The sequence below is a fragment of the Gopherus flavomarginatus genome, chromosome 21, assembly GCF_025201925.1.
Source record: "Gopherus flavomarginatus isolate rGopFla2 chromosome 21, rGopFla2.mat.asm, whole genome shotgun sequence".
Lineage (NCBI taxonomy): Eukaryota > Metazoa > Chordata > Testudines > Testudinidae > Gopherus > Gopherus flavomarginatus.
The window spans coordinates 6,632,319-6,652,973 of NC_066637.1; the positions used below are offsets into that span (position 1 = coordinate 6,632,319).

At 42.3% G+C, this 20,655-nt stretch overlaps 1 protein-coding gene across 4 annotated transcripts in view; it reads left to right on the forward strand.

The window, feature by feature from the left end:
- Positions 1 to 4,583: 4,583 nt before the first annotated feature.
- NADK (NAD kinase) overlaps positions 4,584 to 20,655 on the forward strand; it is a 49,926-nt gene continuing 33,854 nt past the window's right edge. For 3 of the 4 annotated variants that reach the window (XM_050931648.1, XM_050931644.1, XM_050931647.1), the window contains exons 1-2: positions 4,584 to 4,891; positions 12,549 to 12,769. In XM_050931648.1, the coding sequence (XP_050787605.1) occupies positions 12,591 to 12,769 (179 nt within the window). In that variant the 5' untranslated portion in view covers positions 4,584 to 4,891; positions 12,549 to 12,590. Of the gene's footprint in view, positions 4,892 to 6,356; positions 6,450 to 12,548; positions 12,770 to 20,655 lie in introns of all 4 variants that reach the window. The other variant, XM_050931646.1, reaches the window with a different exon arrangement.

Below are 20,655 nucleotides of genomic sequence, written 5' to 3' on the forward strand. Positions count from 1 at the left end.
TCCTTTCTGATAGTCTTTAAGAAGATGGTGGAGGAATGGCTAACCTTCTCAAGCAGTCCTAACACTCTAATAAAGAACAGCTGGCTATATGCCACATGCTCAAGTGAACCTTAGAACTGAGTGTCTTATAGACCCAGAACCATCATTACTCTGTTTGACTACCACAGTGGTTTTCAGATGCTCTATGCCTGGAACATTTTGGCGACATATTTGTTTGCAAGGTACACTCCTGTTTTACCCTTTCAGAATTAATCACTAATCACAGAAAGAAGTAAAGACTGTGTAACCCCTTCCCATCTACCATCAAAACACAAAAGAACAAAATAATAGGCTAACCTGGTCATAAACCCACCAGGATTCAAATTTCAGGCCAGGAATTGCCATTATATTACAAAGCTGTGCAAGTGTACCTTTAAGAATCATTAAATGCTAGAATTGCTCTCCTACTGTTGTATTTCACACTTAACAGAAACACCTGTGCTAATTAACTGCTGAATCACTCTTGGAATTTGCTAAGTGCATGGTCACCCAAAACCACCCCTTTATATATGGGAGGTGATCTAACCGTTGCACATTGAATTGAAATGTAAAGCATATGAAGATATTTATTCATGATTTCATCACTGATTTCACTTCCCCCTCACACAGCCCATATGTTATATTTGCACTTCTCACACAGATTAGAATCTGGTTTGTACTTAGCCTATTTAAATATTGAAGCAATAAGTTTTAAAGATGTTGCTGATAAAATTACAACATACCATGTACAGACTGAGACAAATTACAGAGGGCCTTGTTTGAGCATTGCCTTCCTTCTGTATTACAACGAAACACTGTCAACAAGCCATGGATGCCCATCAGCTGTGAAGGTGGACTAGGGTTCTGAAAGGATATGATACAAATTGTGTGTTCATCAGCTGGTTAGTCACCTAAACATAATAAGTGGTTTAAGATGATTTTTAATCCATCTGAAGCCCCATACAGAGCATGTCCAGAAAATCCTTGGATTACATGTGGCACACATACGGAGGCATGTGCAGTTTCACATACTATGGTTCCTGAATGACACATGAAGGCATTTGGCCTGTAATTTCCTTCATGGACAGGAAATCATAACATACAGTGTGGTATCTACAATCCACCATTTCTTTGCAGGCACGAGTATAGCCCATTCCCCACTCCCCCTCCTTAGAGATGAGTGCAGAAGGATTATTAGTTTTCTGTTTGTTTTTTTTACAGCTAGGTGCCCTGCATAACTATTAGAAACTCTTAATTCTTGTCCTGAAGTTCTTACAGACTTGTTTGAGGATGTAATCACTCCTTGTCTACACCACAGCTTCCAATGGTGCACTTGCTGCCATTGGTAGGGTACACAAGGGCAAACAGAGGGAGCAAATTCCAGATTATTTTTAAATATTTATACATGTATATGATGGTAGCACCCAAAGGGTGCAATCAGGCTTGAGGCCCCATTGTGCTGAGCTCTATACAAACAGAGAAAAGAGACAATCTCTGTCATCATACGGGGCAACAGAAATAACAGAGCAAACTTCTTTCTACTATCTGAAGACATAAATGTGGGGATATAAAGGAGGCTCCAACTGGTTGGGGATGGAGTAGGTTGATATGATATGCAGGGTGGAGAAGAAAGTCCATGGAAAGATTTGAAAAACTACCAGGGTGGACTGGAAGTGGATAGACAGGCATTGTGCAGGCAACAGGGGATGGATGAATAGAGTCCTGCCTCCTCGAGCAAATGTAGCCTGTCTGCAGCATGCTAGATTCCAGAAAGTTTCAAGATTCAGGGATTTGAGATGATTACAGAGAATCAAAATAGCAGCTGGAATAACTGCTTTGAAATGTAACTGCATCAGTCACTGTCCATGCCCTGTACGGCATCACACAGTGTTAACACTCACGTTGAGGTTGCATATGGTACTGTACACTGTCATGTCACATAAAGACCAGTATGAATTTTTTTCCAGGTCAAGTGATGACTGCAGGGACAGGGAATCAGAAATCACAGACTCTACTCTTAGCTCTGCCATTGACTTAAAGTAATTGCTAAAGATTGTACAACACTTTTCATCGATGTTTCTGGAGATAACTATTTTCCCACTGTGAGGGGTTCGGTCACAGAGATCCCTTGGGACTGTTACCTGATGCGCTGAAATTACCTCTGAGCTCGTTTTCCCTGCCAGCTTGGGACTCCAGAACCCTGCCTTGTTGAGCCAGACATGCTAGCCTGCCGCAACACAGACTCATGTCACGTCCAGACTACCCGCCGTATCGGCGGGTTAAATCGATTGCTCGGGGATCGATATATCGCGTCTAATCTAGACGCGATATATCGATCCCCGAGCGCGCTTATATCGATTCCGGAACTCCATCAACCCCAACGGAGTTCCGGAATCGACAGGGAGAGCCGCGAACATCGATCCCGCGTGGTGTGGATGGGTGAGTAATCCGATCTTAGATATTCGACTTCAGCTACGTTATTCACGTAGCTGAAGTTGCGTATCTAAGATCGATTTCCCCCCGTAGTGTGGACCAGCCCTTAGGGTCTGGACCACGCCTCCAAAGCTGCAGACTTTAACTAAAAACAGCTCAGCAGGTTACCTGTCTCCAGCACTCAGACACTCAGCTCTCAATGGGATCCAAATCCCAAATAAATCTGTTATATTCTATAAAGTTTATACAGGGTAAATTCATAAATTGTTCACCCTCTATAACACTGATAGAGAGATATGCACAACTGTTTGCTCCCCCAGGTATTAATCACTTATTCTGGGTTTAGTAATAAACAAACATGATTTTATAAAGAATAAGAAGTAGGACTTAAGTGGTTTCAAGTAATAATAGCCAGGACAAGTAAGTCACAAAGCAAAATAAAACAAAACATGCAACTCTAAGCCTAATACATTAAGAAACTGATTATGGGTAATATCTCACCCTCAAAGATGTTTGAATAAGCTTCTTTCACAGTCTAGACTCCTTCCTAGACTGGGCCCAATCCTTTCCCCTGGTACAGTCCTTGTTAGTTCCATCAGACATCTCAGGTGGTAAGCAGGGGATCTTCTCATGACTGGCCACTCCTTTTGTCCTGCTCGACCTCCTTTTATAGCTTTGGCACAAGGCAGGAATCTTTTGTCTCTCTGGGTCCCCACCCCTCCTTCTAAATGAAAAAGTACCAGATTTAAGATGTATTTCATTTTCAGATGACATGGTCACATGTCACTGTAAGATCCCTAGTCTCTGTTCCCCATGGGCTGGCCCACATGTACACAGAAGACTGTCAAGTAACTAAGGCCATTTACAGCTGATTGTTTCTGGAACACCCTTAATGGTGTCCACTTAATATGTTTACAGCAGTGCTACAAGTTTATATCTTATTCTCCTAACTCCAGATATAGAAACAATACATGCAAACAAACAGGATGAACACACTTAGTAGATTACAAGCTTTCTAATGATACCATACAAGGGGTATTTAGCCTAAAGCATATTCCAGTTATGTCATATTCATAAGCATATTTCCATAAAGCATATCGAGTGCAACATCACACCCACCTCACAGTGATTTTGTGAGGCATAGAGAAGATTTATAAAGCACTTTGCAAGCATCAGATAAAAGGTAGTAGGAAGGAGCATAAACTATTAGCATGATTTCTAAAAAGGTGACCAAGTAGCATTGTAGCTAAATATGTGAAGTTTTGGGCTGGAGGGGAGGAATCCACTGAACTGGAGATTTGCAGAATTTCTAGATTCTTTTGGGGGATATCCTGATAAATCCCTCTCATCCTAAACGTCAGTAGTGAACTATTTTGGGCAAGGCTGTTTTTTTTCTTATATGTTTGTACAGTGATTGGCACAGTACAGCTTTAGTAATATACATGAAATTTTATTTCAGCATTAATAATGTTGTCTACTCTTGCACTTTTACCGCAAGTCTGCTGTTTTCTCCTTAGCCTCAGCTCTCACGGTCTACCGTCTAGTGGTGAAATGGAAATCTCGGCTTTGGTTTTTTTAAAAAAGGGAGAAGTTTCTAGTTCTCATGTTTGAAAACGTCACCCAAGCTCAAACATTGGGAAACTAAAGTACCCCTAAAATTAATCTTTTTTTAAAAAAAATCTCATGCTTTTTAAGCCGCTTTCATGGGTTTTTTTATGCCCGACTCATGGTTCATGAGTGCCTGGAATTGGCAACACTCAGCGTGTGTCACATGGTGACCGGGGGGTTCAGTGGTGCAAAAAGGTGCAGCGCACTGACCCCAAGGAGCACGATCCTCGCTCCCCACTGTCCCAGCACCGCCTGGCACTGGCAATGGAGCAAACCCCCACAGCACAGCGTGGCGCAAATCCACTGCACTCGGCATCCCCTCCGCCTGCGCGCAGCTTCCACTCCCCAGCCGAGGCAGCGCCACGCGCCAGGCACCCACACCACCCCATTGCGCCAGCGCTCAGACCGCCGCATCCCGCGCATGCGCGCCCTCGTTCGTTCACTTTGCCCCGCTCCACTCCGTGGCGTGCGGCTTTTGGCGCATGCGTATTAGCGTGATTCTCCTCTCGGCTCCCACCCTCGGACTCCGGGCCGACCCTCGCGTACGCAACCCCGCTGCACTTACCGCCTCCTTCTCCTGAATGGGAAACCGCGGCGGTCTCGCGCATGCGCAGAGTTGTCACCTCTTCTCTCCCCCCTTCTGTTTTGCCGGCTACCCCCTCCCCCCCCGCGGGCCCGGCTGGGGCTGAGTCTCGTGAGGAGGTGGAGGAACTAGGGCGGACTATGGAGGCGCCCCGGGGTTGTCGACCTCACTCACTGGACGGGAGCAACCGCCGCCAGTACCACAGGTTGCGACGCGCGGGCCTCTGAGGGGGGAAGAGCTCGCAGCACGGTGAGCGGGGGACGGCGGCGCGAGGCGAGCGGGGGAGCGGGCGGGTTAAGCGGGGGGGTGATGGAGTGGGGAGGGGGCTGAGGGGGGGAGGGAGTGTGTGTGTGTGTGGGGGTCCTGGTGGCTGGTAGCCAGGTCGGAAGGGCCTGGCGGACCCAGGGCCGAGGGGTTGCTCCTAGGAGATAGCGGCGCCAGGGCTGTTGTGGTGCCTTCTTATGGGAAGCAGCTGGTGCCCAGGGTGGGCTGTTGTGAGGCAGACTTCGGGACTGGGTGTGTCACTTTCCCGCTTGGGGAGTGGGGGTGCCCGGTGTTGTCCCCTGAAGGGGAATGCCCATGTCTCACGGTAAAGGGCCTGTCCTGGGGGAGCTGAGCATGCTGGGGCACCAGATTTTGTTGTGCCTGCAGGATGGCAGGGGGTGTGTTGTCATCAGCCGTGCAATGCCCCTCAGGAGGATGCTTGACACACAACTGGCCTCCATGGTTAGGCTTGGCAGAGTTCAGTTTTACTTCTTTTTTTATCACTTTGATGGATGGCAGTGTTTTATTTTAAGACTTTTTTCATTTTTATTGGTTTAAATTTTCACAGTTGTGCGAACTTATGGGGTGGCCAGATAATGGGCAGCAGGTAACGATACTACTAATTTAATGACAGTAGACATTGAGCCACAAAAATAAAGCTTTGTAATGGTTAAAACATAAATTGTCATCATATCAAAATATACAAGTTAAATAGCATTAAAGCAATCTCTGACTTCTCAAGCAGCATAGCTTTTTCTTTGCCCATCTGTAAATTTCAGTTACAATATTTATAATTAAAAAGTCAATATTTTTGTTAGCATGTGGTGAAAACTGATGTTTACTAACATTTACCAATAAAAAATAATCAGTCCAAGCCTAAAGATATTTGGGTCTTTTTGGTGATTCTTGAAGCACTGTGGATGTACCATGTGCCACTCCACTGTTCATGACCTGTGTGTATCAAATGTGGCTTCATGGGTATAGGTCCTTAAACTGGTGACCAGCTGGCATGTGGTTTGTGCATGTATATCTTACGTAGAGGGTACCTTGTGGTGTAACTAGTTTCAGTGCAGGTTTCTTTAGCAAAGCTATAGATGGTCTCAAATGATGCCTAAGAAACACACTGACAGACAATAACATTCTCACAGTTCCTGTCAACCAAGAATAATCATTCTTAAATCTCCACTTAGGGGATGGAAACACACAGATGTGCTCTCAGAGCCTTGGTGCAGAAAAAGAGACTACTCAACAGACAGAATAACTCCCTCTTGCTTGTGATTGAACCTTGTCATATGAAGGAGCTCTTAGCTGGTTAATAACGTGGCTTCTCTTTTATTAAACCACACAGTCTTGATGGTTGAACTGTTGGGAAAGTGGCTGGGAATTTCAGTTTTGTTCTGGGCTTTGCAATCTAGTTATATCTGTTCTTTTTATCTTTGCTCTACATTAGAGAGGAAGAGAAACAATACAGCTAGAATGTGGCTTGAAGTGTTGCACAGATGATCTTGTGGAGGAGGGCTGCTGCAGAGAAGCTTCTACTTGGGTATTTTTGACTCTTTACAGTGGTGCTTTCTATTTTTCACGGGAAATAGAAGAGTTAGAAGTTGTATAACTATCCACTGCAAAGATGCCTCTGAGTCACAAGTGCTTTCAGTGATTGTAGCATGCAGTACTTCTTGACTCCATCCACATGAGAGGGTGGGAGGGAAATCTGTAACTAAAACATAAAAAACCAGAACAAACACTTGTCCAGCTGACACATGCTTCTCCATTGTTGGTGGGACTGAAGGGGAACCTTTGGGTGCAAACAGCTATAAAAGGAAATCCTCCATTTGACTGGTTTCTTGAGTTACTGAATAAATGACACAGAAGAGGCATAATGCAAAGTAATAGAAAAGGAAACTAAGATAATGATTTCTGAATGTAACAGTCTTCTTACCCTTATGAGAATTACAGTAAGTCAGTAATAATGATAATAGATCTGTAACAGATCAAATGGTGTGATCTGAACATCCAGTACAATTTCTTGTTATCTAATAAAAATGTATATATGGTATGAAGGCTGTTATACAATTCTTGATCTAACTTTACTTTGATCTCCTTCCCGAAGTATTAATGAGGGAAACACCCATATATACCGTATTAGATATTGTAAACACACTATGAGGGGATCAGTATAATAGCACAATTGTCCCTTCATGGTCTGGCCCCACCTTACCTATCATCCCTGGTTCAGTATTGAGATGACAGCCTTCTCATATAATTGGCCCAAGATGCTAGCCTTTATTGCCCACTTGTTAGAAAATTCAGCAAGCACCTTCGTGCTTTTTCCCAGGCTGCTCCTTACGTTTGGGAAGAATGACCCGTAAACATCTGCAAAACTAACTCATTATCCTCCTTCAAAATTTCCTCAAAGGAGAATTTTGCCAAGATGCCTATAAAAAACTTGAGAGTAACTAAGCTGCTGCTGTGCTGGAAAGCTGCTTATCGTGGTGACCAATACCATTTCATTGTTTCCTTGTTCTCCTCCATCTGTATCAATTTCTTGTCTTTTTACTTAGATTGTAAACTCTTTGGATTAGGGACTATCGTGTTTTTTTTTGTTTTTATGTTCTGTATTTGTATAGCACTTAGCATAAGAGGTTCTGACCCATAACTGGGTCTTCTAGGCACTATGATAATACAAAGAATAAATAATTTTGAATTTAAAAATCCAGACTTTTTTCCCCCTTTGATACTGTTACAGTGAAATAGCTGTGAGAACTTGACGTGTCATTGCCTGATGCTTTTTTAGGTGAATTTAATATAAGAATTGAACACTTTCATTAGAATGAATGGATCTTACTAATGATACAGTATTCAAGCTGCCAAAATAAATACTCAGTAATTAATAATAAATTTATTTATAAAGCTCCCTGGTGAAATCACTAGGAGTGCTGAATAACAATCATAAAAACAATTTCACATGAATTAAAAAAAATTAGACTTCTTGGGTGATTGTCATTTTAGTTGCTGTCGAGCTGTCACCAGTATTTGGCTTTTGCTCCACATAAGAAATGAAACATATTGGTCACTTAGCACTATAGGCACTTGACTTGCTATAGTTACTTCAAGTTTGGCTGATATTAGCTTAGAAGAACACAGGAATCCACTTCAAAGACTTACTGATAGACCAATAATTCCTTAAACACCAAAGAGGTAGAAGTAGAGGGTAGTTGAGGCATTGGATTGTCTTAAAATGTTAAGTTGATTCATAGATGCAGTGTACTGGGATCACATACACTTCAAAAGCACCACTAGGCATAGACAGAAATAGAATTCTGTTTTTCTAACTTTCTGTAGGGCTTTCTTGGTGACCATCTAAACTGAAATATAATCTTGGTTATACTTTATATGCAAGTCATAAGATAAAATTTAAAATGGAAACTTCCTGGCATTTGCTGTGGGAAGGTTATTTTACATAATTTAGAATACTGTCCATGATTATATCAGCAGATGTTTGATGTCACTAACACCTGTGACAAACAAATGACTCTTTGAAGAATACTGTAATAACTACTTTAAAAGGTGATGAATGGACCCAAATAAACTGAATAAGGGTTTTTTTAGCACATCACATTTAAAATACTAATATGTTGATATACCCCTTTCATATTTTTTTTTTAGGCATTTAATATCTAATATTTAAAGTGGCTTATTTCCTTAAACTTAGATAATTTTTAAGTGAATTGTATTTTGATTAGTTCAGAAGCAGCTAGTTCTCCCTTTCAGAAATTGTATAAAACCATGGTACAAACAAGAGCTTAGATGCATAATTTTCCATGTAAAAAAGTAATTTCTATAGTATTAATGTACATATGAGCCAAACTCTGAATCTTTTGTGTGTGTGTATGTATATGTATCATCACAGTAGTTGTGTGTACAAATCAAGTAATTGGCTCACATATTAGTATGCCATTGTACTCTTAGTCTATCTAAAAGCCAGGCCCTTCTTTTGAAATTCCTAGATATGAGAAAAGTCAGAAGTATGTTGAAATGAGTATTTCCAAGCTCAAGTTCATAGGTGACTCTAAGCCACTAAACGTTTGTATCTTGGAAGAATGAAGGACATTACTGGCATGCATAAGTTATCAATTTATAAATTGTATCTATGTTTGTAGTTGTGTCCTTATGGAATGGGGACGTAATTCATGTCAGGAATGAAGGAAGTGGTGGTTGGTCATTCAGTAGATGTCATTTCCATCTGAGTCAGTAATAAACCAGTGATGTTTTTGAAACAGTATTCTATGCTAGAGGCAATCCTTGTATCTTAAAATAGGGTGCTGTGAGGCTTAATATTTGTAATGTACTTTGAAACCATTGGAAAGTTGCTATAGCAGTGGTCACCAACCTGTAGATCTTGACTGACTGGTCGATCTGGAGCCTCTGACAGCTGATCTCAGTTTCAGTCTAGGGTTGTCATGCCAACCCTCCTGCAGCCAAACCAGGAGATCAGCTGCTAACAATCCAGTGGCAGAGCAGGGCTAAGGCAGAGGCTCCCTTCCTGCCCTGGCTTGGCGCCACTCCCAGAAGTGACTGGCATGTCCAACAGCTGCTCCAGGTGTGGAGGGGGAAAGGGGTTCTCCAGGTGCTGCCCTTGCTTGCAGGCACCGCCCCCACAGCTCCCATGGGCTGGGAATGGGGAACTATGGCCAAAGGGAGCTATGGGGGCGGTGCCTGCAGATGGGGGCAGTGTGTGGAGCCTTCTGCTCTGCCGCCTCCCCGCCCCCGGAGCTGCTGCCAGACAAGCTGGCCCTTCCATAGGCACAGGGCCAGGGTAGGAAGGGAATCTGCCTTAGCCCAGCTGCGCGACTGCCCAGGAGCCACCTGAGATAAGCAGGACCAGGGGGCTCCACGTGCAGCTCCCGGAAGTGGCTAGCATGTCCCTGCAGCCCCTGGGGTGGGCAGGGAGCTGTTCCCCTACAGCTCCCATTGACTGTAGTTCTCTGCCAATGGGAGCTGCGGAGTCAGCGCTCGGGCAGTGTGGGGCCGCAGGGACATGCTGGCCATTTCCGGGAGCAGCGTGGGGCCAATGCAAGCCTGCCTTAGTCCTGCTGTGGTGCTGCCTGGGATCCACCTGAGGTAAGCGGTGCCTGGCCAGAGAACGCACCCCAACCCCCTGCCCCAACCCTGAACCCCTTCCTGTTCCCCAACCTCCTGCCCCAGTCCTGAGTCCCCCTGCATCCCAACTCCCTGCCCCAGCCATGAGCGCCCTCTCAGAGCCTGCACCTCTTCCTGCACCCCTGCCCCAGGCTCAGCCCAGAGCCTCTCCCGCACTCTGAACCCCTCAGCCCCAGCCCAGAGCCCACACCCCAAACCCTTGTCCTAGTCCAGTGAGGATGGGGGAGAGCAAGCGACAGAGGCAGCGGGATGGAGTGAGCGGGGTGTGGCCTTGGAGAAGAGGCAGAGCAGGGCCTTGAGGATGGGGCGGGGCAAGGGTGTTTGGGTTTATGTGATTACTGTTATTTCTACATTTTCTTTGAGGTAGATCCTAGGTTGCACTTAAATTCAAAAAGTGATCTTGTGCTTAAAAAGGTTGGATACCACTGTGCTTTAGGATGGCAAAGTATCATTACTATCGTTAGAAAGACAAGTTGTGTGAAAATATACTCCGAGTACCTTTCCTACACCCGAAGAAGGGCTCTGTGCACGTTCGAAAGCTTGTCTTATTGGATCAACTTGTGTTGGTGAAAGAAAGATATTACCTCACCCACCTTGTTTCTCTAATATCCTGGGATCAGCACAGCTATATCACTGCAATTTACTATTATTAGCATATTTGTTTACCATAGAGATGTAAATATTGTTTTAAAAGTTAACCGTTTAAATGCTTACAATTATATCGTTTAACTGGTTAACCAATTAAAGGGAGAGAGGCTGTTAATAGTTAGGGTAGGTTAGCTGATAAGACTAATGCTTACTGTTTAATATTTTACCTCCCTAGTTTGTTTTTCCTGATTGATATCCCATACTATTACATTCTTCACAGTATGTACTAGGAAATCTGTTCAAAAGGAGATACAGTTGTAAAACTGCAATCCTTCAAATGTTATAGCAAGATAACCTATTTTCTGTTGATCTTATTAAAGAGTAAGTACAAAATATTAATCCAAGCTTAATTATTGTAATCACTGTTTATCCTTAGATTAGGTTCCCTTTTTAAACTGAAATTTGTTTGCTGTTTATATATAGAGAAGGATTCTTCATCAGCTGTATTCAGATATGGATTCGCACAAACTTAGATTCTTAACATTTGTGGGGAAAGTAAACATTTCAAGGACTTAAAATGAGTTGGCTTATTCCATTGTTATCTTACATTCTCTAAGGAGGACCTGTATAATGTTTTATGTAGAGAAGCTACTCGTATGTAACTCGTTATCTACCATATCTGACTAAAAATATATATTGATATTGTAGCAGACTTTCAGGCGGAAGTTCTGTTAACAGACTGGTAGACTTACAGATCTTGAAGGTGGGAAAGACCTAGTAGATCATTTTATCCATTTATTTCCCTGGCAGTGCAGGATTATTTCTTACTTTCTTCTTGTGTTCAGTAGAGTTGGCATCAATGCCGGTTTTGTCGTCTTAAAATTCATGGTTTTTTGTTTTTGTTTTTTTTTAAAGGCTAGAAATCTACCCCATGTAAAACTATATGCTCAGACTTGAGACTTGTGTGCCTGGCAGGGCCCCACCTTCTCTAAATATAGTTTTTAAGGAAGAAAGTCCACTTAAAGAGTTCCTTTTTCAGGTCCACTGCAATGATGTTCTTGATATTCTGCCCGTTGCTTAGTCTCTGACAGGAGCTGTGCCTGAAGTTACATTGCTGGAAGTGGTGGGAGCAACAAGAAGAACAGAGATCCCAAACTAACCACATTTTTTTGTTTTTGTTATCGTTTCAGTAAACTATCCAAATTCTCTCAAAATGTTTTAATTTTTTTACTTGAGCAGGTCCATTCCTTCCACTGTAGTTCAGTGTTCTGGAACCGCTTAACCAAATTTTTTTAGTTCTTGTTCATTTTCTCTGCAGCTTTGTTGTTGGTCACAGAGATATCAAGTTAATAAAGTTGCTTTAGTAGAAAAAAGTATTGGACTGCATAATGTGATGCCTTGTTTCCCATTGTCTGGATTCACAGTTACTAAAAATGCTCCAAGTGTATTGTACATGGCAACTTAGGAACGCTTACCTGATGAGGATGAATCCAGGTATATGACAGTAATTGCAGAGTTTGATATATTACTTCTAAGAATGATGTTTGGCTTTTGTCCAGTATTCCTTTTATAACAGAAAGTGGTTATCAGCTCTTTAAAATAGGATTGTAATGGTCTTAAAATTGCAGCCGAAAGTGGCCCTAAACAACCCAGGTAACTGGCATCATTAACACACATGCACTTCACTCGATCTCTCCATCCTATTGCCCATTTCTTTCTTGTGATTTGCCAGAGCACTGAAATTCCCCACAGGGTGGGAATCTCTTCAAGAATAGCTTGAGAAGTGTGTGTCATATCCTATGTCTATGAGCTTAGATAGTGTCCATTTAATTTGTGGTTTGTTACTCTCCAAAATTTGAAATAAAGTAAAATCTTACTTCTTCTTTCCCCAAAGGAAGCTGTATTTTCCCCCAGCTGAAGTTCCTTTACTTCCACCATGGAGACAGAACAAGAAAACCTTTGTATCAGTAAAGATGATGAGAGCTCTGAATGTGCTTTTCATTGCTCAGCATGTCATGATGATCAGGATTGGAGCTGTGCTAACCCTATCCGGGGTCGGGCTAAGACCCGCAGTTTGTCTGCTTCACCAGCCCTCGGAAGCACCAAAGAATTCAGGTATGAAATAAACTAGACATGAATCTTCTATGCTGATGATTCTTTCTGAGTGAGCAGGAAGTTTCCTGCTTTTGTAGAAGTGGGGCAAAAGTGAAATTTACCCAAGTTTTGTGTTTGCTTTTCTAGTCAGTATTTACATAGTGAGGTAACCCTTAAATAGCTCCTGAGGTTAGAAATATGTTACCAAGGGAAAAAAGTCATTGGTATAAGGTCTGCTGGTTTCCAGAGAGAATTTTGAACCTAGTAATAGCTTTTCACATTTTTTTTTCTTACGAAGCATAGGAATTGTGGATGCAGTGCATAGCTGCAGTGTTTATAATATACTGAAAGAGCTTGCCTATAACTGAGAAAATAGATATACAGGTGTTCAAGTAATTTTTCTAGTTCTGGCAAGTTCTTTATAGGGACAGTTTTACAAGGATACATGTGGCTTTATTTAACAAAGGTCTGTAGTGTTTTACAGAGTAGATAGATAAAATTTGTTACATTGTTGTCAGTTTTAAGTCAACCATCATGCAAAGTATCCAACTTCCCGTTCTACACACCTTACAAAAATGAAGTATGGAACAAATTGTGACATTGAGGTACATTAATAGCTTGATAGTAATATAATCCAAAAGGAAGGTTCAGGCTTCCTTAAATAATAGGAGCAGAGCTGGACTTGATACCAGATCTTTCGCACAGATCCACTTAGAGTTAGCATACATGGTAAGAATAATCTGGTTGGATGTGTTTCAGCTGTATAGTATTGGGTGATGGCACAGAAGTCATTTTATTCATAGATCATAATCAGTGCACCGAGAAATGTCTATTGCCTTCCTCAAACCAGATTGTTAACCTACTAGTAATGCTCTTGTGTCACATGGGGAACCTGGATTTAACTTCTGGTGTGGCATTCCTCAGACCAACAATGGCAGGCAAAGACTGTTATGTGGAGGCAGTATGCTTTGCCGAGGGAGGGAGGGAGTACGTGGCATTATTGAACTCTGACCCTCTGGATGCCTAAGGAGCATGGACAAGATTCTAAAGGAGCTGCTTACCAGAGAGAATTGTCTCCCCCATTCAAACTGTGTTGCTCGCAGTATTATTGCTGCAATGTGGAGCATTTGTAGGTGAGACTATAAGAGTGGGGGAAAAAGGAGTTGGGGGAGAGGGAACCAGGACCGGCGCTAGGGGTTTGAGTGCCCTAGGCGCACGGCAATTTCGCTGCCCCGCCCGCTGGTCCTGCGGCTCCGGTGGAGCTGCCGCAGTGGTGCCTGCGGAGGGTCCAGTGCTCCGCGGCTCCGGTGGAGCTGCCGCAGACATGCCAGCGGGCGGTCCACTGGAGCCGCATGAGGAGCCGACCGTCTGCAGGCACGACTGCGGTAGCTCCACCGGAGCCGCGGACCGGCGGACCCTCCGCAGGCACCACTGCGGCAGCTCCACCGGAGCCGCCTGCCGCCCCCTCCGGCAAAACAGCGCCCACCAATTATTCTGGCGCCCTGGGCGATTGCCTAGGCTGCCTAAATGGTAACGCCAGCCCTGGAGGGAACCCCAAATCAAAGACAGGAGGATCTCAGAACAGACTGTAAGATAATTAAATGTTTTCTAACAAGTGCAGCTTCTGCGGAGTTTCTTTAGGGACATAAAACTAATGTTCTTAAAAATTTTTGGAGGATGTTCTTGCAGGGTCAGTGGAAACCTTTTAATGCTTGGAGTTTCCTGTTATTGCCTATGGACTGCACAGTACAATATAAGAAAACAAAGTATTTATATAGAAATGTATCGTATAATTAACAGCATTTAAGTGCAGAAATTTGATTATGTTCATAGGATTTTAAACACCTAATATTAGTCTACATGAGTAGAAGGCCTGTTGGCCTAAATTCTGCTCTCTTTCTAGATGTGAATATTTCCAACTCATTTATTTTATTTTATTTTATTTTATTTTATTTTATTTTTGTAGTTAGGAAACCTGCTTTTTTTTCTATTGGACACACATTTCCTAATTTGTTTCCATTTTCTTTTGTATAGCTTGCTCTTTGATGAATAGAAATTGCTCTGAAACTGCAATCTATGTTTGCAGTCAGGGATATATATCCATTTGTGGTTTGAATGAGGTTTACTACTTAAAAAGATATTTCATTAAAACTTCCTTAAGTCACTCTTTGGCTGGTTTTGTGATACTTTCATCACCAACTCAAAGGAACTTGTAAAATGTCAAATTAAAATTATCTTAGGTTTGCTATGCAGTATTTGTAATTGAGTACTTCTCTCTATGTATCAACTTAGCAGGCTCTCTCTCCACACAGTTCAATACATTTCTAAAGCACATTAGTACATTATAAATAGAATAGAAAATAGTAGTAATGCTTCCTTATCTCTATTCACTTAATAAAATAATCTTATCCTTTGATTAAATGGCACATGTATTCAATCCCAATAACACCCTTACCTAAAACCTATTTTAATTATATAGTGCCTTAGAAAGATGTACATGGTGCTGTACATTGGGTAAATTGTATCAAATATGAATTTCTTCATCAGAGTTGAGGATCTGATCCTCTAAGCTTCTGAGCTGCTTCTTCTCTCAATGAATGCCGTAGGAGTTGAGGTTATGCTCCAGCATGCAGGATCAGATCCTTAAAGATACAAATCCATACAGTGCACAATGTTGTAATACTGCAAACACATGAAGTTGGGTATAACTTTCATTGCTTAAATGCCATGTGGGAAAAGAGGTTTTTAGAGGTGCCCTTTGTAGGAGGAGCAGGAAGGAGTTTCTTTCATGCCACTCTTTAAGGTTTGATAAAATATGCAGGTTAAAGGGACAGAACAATTTCGGGGGTGGGGATGAGAGTGGAGTGGAAGCTGTGAGAGAGGACATAGGCAAGGGAATAGTTTACTATCCTAATTTAAAACATGATCGTTTTAAAATGTATGGAGACTTTATCAGTGCTGCTTCATTCCTCTACACGTACTCATAATTCTTGTTCATCCTTAATATACTATTAAGAAATAGTGTAATTAAAGTCCTTGTATGTTTGTTTTTTCTTCTTGCTAATAAATAGGGATAAGTATAAAAATCTGTCAATGTCTCCTCCTCCGATAGGCTCAGCAATGCTTGAAATTTATACTAATACATTATACTGACACATCAGTTAAGTCACCTTGAAGAAGAGTTCTGTGTAAACTCAAAAGCTTGCCCCTCTCACCCAGAGAAGTTGGTCCAATAAGAGATATTACTTCACCCACCACGTGTTTCTGATATCAATAAATGCAGTTTTATTGGCCTGCTGGAAAGGGAGAAAATGTTATATTTGTGTTTATTAGTAGAATACAAATTTTATTAAAACTTTTTTAAAAATGTGGAAATAACAGGATGTCACCACGATCACTTGCTTGTATATTGTATCTCTTTCTTCCACTGTTCATCTAATTTTGTATTTTGGCAGATTGTAAACTCTCTGGGGCGGGGAATGAGTCAGCACATTACATGAATTAATCAGGAACAGGAGACGCATATTTCCCTGTTATCACTTTTCAGTGAAAATGACTATAATGCTTATGGTAACACTTACATAGTACTTTACAATCATTAGCTAATTGTTCCAATAGATATGGGAGGTAGGTAAACTTTATTCACATTTTACAGGTCGTGGGAGGTGGGTGGAAGCTGAGGTAGAAAGGTTGTGACTTCTTCAAGGTAAACTTGTGTTAGAACTGGTATTAGTCCCATGTTCAGGTCCACTAAACCATGCCCCTCTTTGTTTGAGGCTAAATTGAAATTCAGAACTCAGATTTTCATTGGAGCTGTAATGCAGGAATAGTTAATCTAATCCTTCTATTAAATGTACAAAAGAAAAATCAGAACCTTTTGCAGTTACACTTGCCCCAATTCTTCACTCATTTGGGTATGTTTGGTATCTTACTCTACAAGGTTTTGCAAGTTACTGCCTCAGCTCCTTGAGGCTGAGGAAATAAATACACCTCTTAGATTATATGAATGTATTATGGGATAAAATAATATGTAGTGGTTGGCAAATATTTACTCAAAATAAAAGTTGCAAGGAAAAAAAGTCTTTTTCTTGATCTCCACACCCTGCCTGTCTTAGCTTTATGTTGCTTTTACTTCACAGTCAGGACCAAAGGACTCATGGTCACCTGCATAAAAATGCTTAGAAAGCTGGGTTCTTCAGCATTACATTTGCTGAAAAATTAGGAATCTGTTTTTTTTTCCAATTTCTGAGCCAGAACCAGTGCTTATAGAAGTTTTCTGGCCCTGGAGGCATTTCTGATGGTCTGACGACCAAGCCCCTCTGTAACAGTCTTTTACTTCTGTGAGCTTTCTGCAAATTTTATTTGTCAAATAAATGTGGAGACTTCAGCATGGTACTGGGGAGTACAAGCCACTGGCTGCACAGAGGTGGGAGATAACTGTGCAGCTCCCCCTCCAACCCACCCCGTCCTGGACACAGACTCATTGGTGAGGCTGCACCCAACCCTGGCACAGCGCAAGGACTGGGCCTGCCCCTGAAACACCCCTGGGCCCTGTCCCTCTGTGTCAGGTGCACTAGGTGTGGTCTGGCAGATTCAGCAAGGCAGGATCCAAGTGTGGAGGGACTTAGTGTGTGTGGGGTTAAGATGTTGGTTGAGAGTGTTCTATGTGGGACGGTCTGGGTGTGGGCAGCTCAGTGGGGGATCCAGGTACGGGGGGAATCTGGATGCACAGGGGCTTGTTGGAGGAGGTTCTGGGTGCAATGGTAATGGGACTCTGCAGGGGGGTAATAGAATATCAGGGACGGAAGGAACCTCAGGAGGTCATCTAGTCCAACCCCCTGCTCAAAGCAGGACCAGTTCCCAACTAAATCATCCCAGCCAGGGTTTTGTCAAGCCTGGCCATAAAAACCTCTAAGGAAGGAGATTCCACCACCTCCCTAGGTAACCCATTCCAGTGCTTCACCACCCTCCTAGTGAAAAAGTTTGTCCTAATATCCAACCTAAATCTCCCCCACTGCAACTTGAGACCATTGCTTCTTGTTCTGTCATCTGCTACCACCGAGAACAGTCTAGATCCATCCTCTTGGAACCCCCTTTCAGGTATTTGACAGCAGTTATAAAATCCCTCCTCATTCTTCTCTTCTGCAGAATAAACAATCCTAGTTCCCTCAGCATCTCCTCATAAGTCATGTGCTCCAGTCCCCTAATAATTTTTGTTGCCCTCCACTGGATTCTTTCCAATTTTTCCACGTCCTTCTTGTAGTGTGGAGCCCAAAGCTGGACACAGTACTTCAGATGAGGCCTCACCAAAGTCGAATGGAGGGGAATGATCATGTCCCTCGATCTGCTGGCAATGCTCCTACTTATACATCCTAAAATGCCATTAGCCTTCTTGGCAACAGGGACACACTGTCAGTTCATATCCAGCTTCTCGTCCACTGTAAGCCCTCGGTCCTTTTCTGCAGAACTGCTGCCTAGCCATTCGGTCCCTAGTCTGTAGCAGTGCATGAGATTCTTCCATCCTAAGTGCAGGACTCTGCTCTTGTCCTTGTTGAACCAGGTGAAGGGGATTTGGGCTCAGCAGAGAGGTATGGGTGTGGGGGCCTCAGTGCAGGGGTCCAGATGCAGCTGGTTGGGGCTCGGTGGAGTGGGGTTCTGGATGTGGGTGGCTCATCGGGGTGGTGCAGGGAGAATGGGGCTCATCTGGGGAGATTGGATTCTGTGTGTGTGGGGGATGAAGTTTGGTGGGAGGGTCTGGGTGCCTGGGTGTTGGGCGGATGGGGGAGCACTCCCTGTACAGAGATCCCTTCCCTTGCCTCTGTGGTCCATATGAAAGGTAGGACTTCTGGTTTGTACCAGAGTTAAACATCCCTAAACAAGCCAAAAATGACTTTGTAAATTATTTCCCAAGTCTTATAGAAGTGAGATTTTTGAGTTTAACTTTATCTGTCACCAGTCCTTAACTATTGTCAAGGAAAGGACCCAGATTGTTAACTAAATGCTTTGGCAGGTTGTCTTATGCCTCTTTCTCTTTACACAGTGGAATGATTAATCTATTAATTGGTATAACTCACTTTGTTGTTAATTCAGGAAAGAGTAGCACCTTATAGACTAACAGACGTATTGGAGCATGAGCTTTCGTGGGTGAATACCCACTTCATTGGATGCATGTTGTTAATTGTTATTCATTAGTTTAATTGATTGGTGTAACTGACTTCCAGTTAAATACTGGAAACCATAATATACCATAAGCAAAAATTCCACACTTCACGTTTCACTAAGGATTCAAAAATTGTACTTATCTGTGCAATTAGGAGCCTCTGTGTTTGGCCTAATCCTGCATATGCTGTGCTTTATGCTTCTTAGGGCATGTCTTCATTGCCAAAATAGCCCCCTGTGACAGCTGTTCTCAGAGCCCGGGTTCTACAGACTTGAGCTCACACTGCAGTGCTAAAAACAGCCGTGTAGATGCCCCTGCTCAGGTTTTGAAACCTGGGGAGTGGAGTGGGTTTCAGAGCCAGAGTAAGAACATCTGTGTGGCTGTTTTTAACACCATTGTACAAGTTTGAGTCTGTTGACCCAGGCTCTGAAACTCACTGCTGCAGGAGTAGACACATTTTCCCAGGCCTCCAGATTGGCTTATTACTATCTCCAAAACATCATCACATTTGATACTACCTAGATCAGTCTTCGGATGAAATTTTCATGGCATCTCATCTTCGCTGCCACATTTATTTTTTGTCAAGTCCCTCTATTTCTAAATGGGTTGGAAGCTCTTTTGACCCTAATGGCAATCAAGATTACTAAATTATATTCCTAGTTGTGACACCTTGATAAGTTATATAACTTCTCTGTGCCTGAAGTTAATCTTTAAATGGATATCTATCCAATGTTAGGCTTTGCTTATGTTTGTAAAGCACTTTGATGCTCTGAAAAAGCTATTGAAATGCAGTTTTATATTTTATCAATCAAAAGTCTACTGGCTCTGTGACGTACTGACATATTCATTCTTAAATTCCATACAATCTGTTCATGTGGTTTTACCACAGACTATCAACAAATAATAATTTTTTTTAAAATTGGTTTGGGACTAGAATGTCCACAGCAGAAAAGTGTGTGCATCAGCTCGCCATCACTTGCCTTCCTCCCCTGATATTAGAGAGAAAATGCTAATATTGCTGAATCCAGAAATTGTGAATTTTGTTTTTGTTTTCCCTCATTTGGGATTCCTTTACAAACTATGTAAATCAACTAGTGACTGCCTTTGTCATAGTGCAGTTGATGGAAAGATTAATGTTAACAAACAAACAAGGCAGGTTGATGGTAAAGTAGGAATTTTTTGCATTTAATAGTCTATGTAATCTCTGTGTGCCCTCCTTTAAACGTGATTGCATAATTCCAATCCACTATTTCTCAGTGGTGATGGTACTGAAAGATTTCGCTAGTCATTGGCCGCCTGTCTGCATCATTTTATAGTATTTTTCCACATAATTCAGTTAATTATCAGAAGTGGCCCTTTAATTTGGCTTCTTTAGCCTTTGACTATGCAAGAATTCTTTCAGTGGCTGGTGATGGAGAGAAAAGGAAGCTTTTTTTTTAATGTTCCAAACAAAACTTTTGTAAGAAAAATACTAGTAATTCGGGACATGCACAAGGCCCTGATACTGCAAATGTGCACATGCTTAACTTTACTACCATGAGCAGTCCCATTGATTTAATGTTTCAAGTGCCTAAGTGTTCGCAGGATTGGGGCTGTTGTGATAAGGCCTACAAATTTACCATCATCATGAGTTCAGTTTCTAAGAAGTGAGGCTAAATTCATAAAATGTCACAACCTATAATAACAAATGTGGATGAGAACCAGAGAAACTGGATTAGTCAAAACCAAAGATGGCACACTGATATAA